The sequence below is a fragment of the Strongyloides ratti genome (genome assembly GCF_001040885.1).
Source record: "Strongyloides ratti genome assembly S_ratti_ED321, chromosome : 2".
In the NCBI taxonomy this organism is placed as follows: domain Eukaryota; kingdom Metazoa; phylum Nematoda; class Chromadorea; order Rhabditida; family Strongyloididae; genus Strongyloides; species Strongyloides ratti.
This window is the reverse complement of record NC_037308.1, coordinates 9,047,844-9,052,976: the sequence shown is the minus strand read 5'-3', so window position 1 is coordinate 9,052,976 and position 5,133 is coordinate 9,047,844. Positions and strand designations below refer to the sequence as shown.

The 5,133-nt window shown below is 23.6% G+C and overlaps 1 protein-coding gene across 1 annotated transcript; it reads left to right on the top strand.

Annotated features, from left to right (window-relative positions):
• Positions 1-1,111: 1,111 nt before the first annotated feature.
• SRAE_2000288200 (ATP-dependent RNA helicase DDX1) lies at positions 1,112-3,422 on the top strand (the record flags this gene model as incomplete). Its single annotated transcript, XM_024654003.1, has 3 exons — positions 1,112-1,179; positions 1,218-1,444; positions 1,507-3,422. 3 exons carry the CDS (start codon positions 1,112-1,114, stop codon positions 3,420-3,422), a joined length of 2,211 nt encoding a protein of 736 aa, XP_024507424.1.
• Positions 3,423-5,133: the final 1,711 nt, after the last annotated feature.

Below are 5,133 nucleotides of genomic sequence, written 5' to 3'. Positions count from 1 at the left end.
AATCACATTTATAACTTTGTATGGATAATTAACTTAATTTTAACAGTTGTATATATTTTGTTTATTATGTAAAATATTTATTTACTTGTCTTGAAAAATACACTATGATTACTTGTGCACTCTTTTTTTAGCATTTTTTTAGAATAATGATCTAAAAATTTGAATAGATTTTGCAAGTGAAGGGCCATTTAACTATTTACTAGAATTTTATGTATAACCATTTTTTTGTATTTTTATATAAAAAAAATAATTAAAGAAGTATTTCTAATAAAATTCAAAAAAGTTTTATGGATTTCCATTTCTAAAAGAGATCCAAAAAAATAACACCTGATGTGTCAGATTTACAATATTCGTTCGATTTTGCTTTATTATTATTTTTTTATCAATTCTATCAAGAAAATAAGAGTTTTAACTTTAAAAATTGAGTTGTGTTTGGGATGCAAATTCCCGCCTCCGGCCTATTTAGTATAGTGGTTAGTACTCCACGTTGTGGCCGTGGCGACGTAGGTTCGATTCCTGCAATAGGCATCTTTTTTGCCATTTTTTCCATGAATTTCTAAAACTTTTACTTGAAGAGATTCTATTTTTAATTTCTCAAACAATTTGATTACTTTTTACATATAGTATAAGTATTTATACGTTATAAAATATTTTTATATTGTTAAAGTTAATAAAAAATTTTATATAAAATATTTTCTGACATCTTAATATTTTAATTTAATGTTTCATTCTACTGAGAACAAATCACTATTTAGGTACTAGTGTTTTAATAATTTTTAATATCACAAGATCATTTCTTGTAATGTATTTTTGATGACTTAGAAAAAAATATAAATTTTAAAAAATTCACAACAATCATTTTTTAGTTGAAATTTTATTTTATATAAAGTTATATCTAAAATACAAAACATAAATAAATAACGTTTATCATAAACTAAAGTTTAGTATCAAAGTAAATGATAATGGTGTCTGGTCGTTGATAGAACACTTTAGAAAAATAAAAGAATCTTTCCTATGAGGAAAATCATAATTTCAGTATGGAATAATGTAACTAGGTTAATATATTTCATAACATATCATATTTATTGTATTAATATTTTATTTATCGATAATGGCTGCTTTTGAAGATTTAGGAATTATTCCTGAATTAGCTGAAGCTGTAACAAATAAAGGATGGAGGTATGTTAATTAAATATAATTTTATTATTTTTTAAAAGTATTCCATCAGATATTCAATGTGAGGGAATACCAGCAATTTTAGGTGGTGGTGACGTTTTGATGGCTGCAGAGACTGGCTCAGGAAAAACAGGTGCTTTTTGTCTTCCAATTCTCCAAATTGTCTATGAAACATTGTCAGAGGAATTAAATCCAAAAATTGAAAAAAAAAATGATGCGGAGGAGGATATTTGTAGGATGAATAGTTATGATAAAAGCGCTTCTATGGGTAATTATTTTTATTTTTTACTTAAAAAATTAAATTTTCAATAAATGCCTAATTATTTCTAGAAATTCAATCAAATGGAACTAAATTGTTTAGTAATAATGAGAAAATATGGAGTGGGTGTAGGAGTTATTGTGGTGTTAAACAAAAAGGAAAATATTTCTATGAAGTGTACTGTGAAACAGGTACCCTTTTCCGTTTTGGATGGGGCATAAAAAGTGCTAATCTTAATCTTGGACATGATAAAGGTGGTTTTGGTTATGGTGCTACAGCTATGAAAAGTAATAATAAAGTTTTCGATGAGTTTGGTGAGAAATTTAAGGCTGGTGATTATATTGGGTGTTACCTTAATTTAGATGGAAAAGAAATCAGATTTTCAAAAAATGGAAATGTATTTCCGCCTGCTTTTAAAATTCCATCAAATTTTGGAAATGAAGCTTTTTATCCAATAATTGCTTTAAAACAATCTGGATGTATTGTTAATTTAGGAAAAACTCGTTTTAAATATCCACCAACATCAGATTATAAAAGTTTATATTCATGTCCAGAAAAATTTCTTGAAAGATCACCACATAAGGGAGATAATTTAAAGCTAAAACGTGATAATAAAAGTCCTTTGTGTATAGTTATAGAACCATCAAAAGAATTAGCTTATCAAACATATGAGCAATTAATTCAATTTAGTAAATATTTAAAATCTCCAACAATCAAAAATGTTATTATTTCTGGTGGAATAAAAGAAAAAGAACAAGATAATGCTACTAAAAATGGTTTAGATATAGTAACATGTACTTTGGGTAAATTTATTGGTATGATAGAAATGGGAAAAATAAATTTATCTTTTGTTAAATTTTTTGTTCTTGATGAAGCTGATAGTTTGGTGTCTGGAACAAATAATCAAATGGCAACAATAAAAAAATTATATGGAAAGATGGTTGAGGGAAATGGAGGAGTTGGAAGATTACAAATGATTGTCTGTTCAGCAACTCTTCATAATCCAATGATAGATAGAATAGCTAATGAGATGATGTCTTTTCCACAATGGGTTGATTTAAAAGGTCATGACTCTGTTCCAGATACTGTTCATCATGTTGTTGTTATGGTAAATCCAATTGAGGATCAAAGTTGGATTAGATTACGTTCACCAAAAGGATTTCCAAATATTTTAACTGATGGAGTACATAGAAAAAATGATATAAGACCAGGAAGTACTGATAAAGAAACACTTTCTGAAGGAATAAAAATATTAAAAATGGAGTATTGTGCTATTGCTATTGAAAAACTTCAAATGGAACAATGTATAATATTTTGTAGAACTAAATTAGATTGTGATAATTTAGAAAAATTTTTAAAATCTAAAAATCCATCATTTACATGTGCTGTATTACATTCAGATCGATCCCCTGAAGAAAGAAATGCTAATCTTTTAAAATTTAAAGAAAAAGCTGCTCGTCTATTAATTTGTACAGATGTTGCTGCTAGAGGTATAGATGTATCAGGATTACCTTACGTCATAAATTTAACATTACCATCAGTTGATGATAAAGCTAATTATGTTCATAGAATTGGAAGAGTAGGAAGGTCTGAGGTAATGGGATTAGCTATATCATTTGTTGGAACTAAAGAAGAAAAAGTTTGGTATCATGGTTGTCCTTCAAGGGGTAAAAATTGTAATAATAGAGAATTAACAAGTAGAGGAGGATGTACAATATGGTTTGATGAGATGAATAGTTTGCGAGAGATTGAAGAACACTTGGGAGAGACGATATCACAGATAACGACTGACTTTGAGATACCAAAAAATACATTTGATGGTAAAGTAGTATATGGAGCTAAACAAACAGGCTCATATACATGTCAATTTTCTCATGCAATAGAATTGACAGGGATTTGCCAGAAACTTTTTGAATTAGAAAGAAATGTTCAATTAAATTATTTAAATTTGTTTTGTAATACTCCTACGACGGTTGTAGAAAAATAAAAATAATATTATTAAATATTTTTTATAATATTATAATGATTTATTAATATATATTTTATCTCATGTATCAAAAATAATTTTCAAGAGAATAATTAATAAAAAATTTTTTTTTTTAATTTATTTAAAAAAGTTACCATAGTTGGTGGTCTTTTTTAGTTTAAAAATGATGAATCAAGAAGAATGTCTCAGGCGTGTAATTTTCAAAAGTTTTACGTTATATATTTTGTAATAATTAAAAAAATATCTGAGGTCAGAGTCACTATATAAAGAAAAGATTAAAAAATGTTAATTCATTTGGTTTAGTTAGTTTACTTTTAGCTATAGAAATATATGCATATATGTTTTTTAAAGATATATCTATATTTATTATGTTTATATGATAAAATTTTGCAATTTTTATAAAAATTTTTTTTTTACTACATTTTTTGATTGAAATACATCTGATATAAATAAATAATTATTTTGTTAGATTCAATTAAGCTTTTATATTAATAAAAATAAAGTGATCTTTGATATATCATAAAATATTTTAATTGAAATATAATATAAAATAAGAAATTTTTATCTATTTTCATAAGCATATAATTATATTTTAATTATCATATATTGATAATCTTCTATTAGTAATCTTTATTATAATTAGCATTTCCTATAAATATTCGTCACCTTTTAACTTCTAAAATTTTAAATATACATAAATGTACTTCTTTATCTTTGTACTATATTATTATAATTGTATCAAAATTACAAAAATATGTTAAAAATTTTATATTTAATTTTTAAAAATATATTCTATTAATGTTATTTTAAATATATTTTATAAAAAAAAACGAAGAAATTTTAATTGTTAAAGTTAAGATAATAAATTAGAATGATTTTATTGAATAAATATTTCTCAGAAAATATATTGAAATGGTATGTTTTAATAGTTTGAATGATTATGTGAAAAGAATGACATTCTAAAAATAAATCGTTTTTGGTAGCGTTATTATTACATTATAAATAGAAGAAAATAGTTTAAGCTCAAAATAATTTTTATTTAACTTACCAAGATAATATTAATTTTTTAAAATTATTAATTATCCTCCTCCATCTTCTCTTAAAGATATATATATATTTTTTTATAGAATATTTTAATAAATCACAATACTAATTAAAATGAATTGATAAAGAAATATAAACAAAATATTGTAGACATGATTATATCTTAAATTATATTTTGATGACTTCAATAACTACTGCTATAGATAAGAATATTCATTTAATATATATAACCTAATCATTATTCAAATCTTTTGTACTTTTTATCATTTTTTTTTCAGTTCCTTGTATGTTATATTAAAACAAACTAAATATATATATATTTTTTTCTTTTTCACTAACTATTTTTAAACTAATATATATTACTTTTTTAATAATTTGCTAGTTATAATTACTTTTGAAAAAAAAAAAAATAAAATTACCGTCTCTTTTCTTCATTTTTTTTTTGCCTTTGATAAGAGATAAAATATAGTAATTATCAGGGGTAGTTAAGGGTATAAAAATTGTCATATTCATAATGAAAAATCAAGCATTACATAAAATTGAATTAATTTTTTTTTTCAATACTTTAAATTTTATTACCACCTACATTGAATAATAAAGATTTTTTTTATTTAGATTTTTAAAAAAAAAATGTTATAACAAAATCATCCATCCATTTATTTTATTC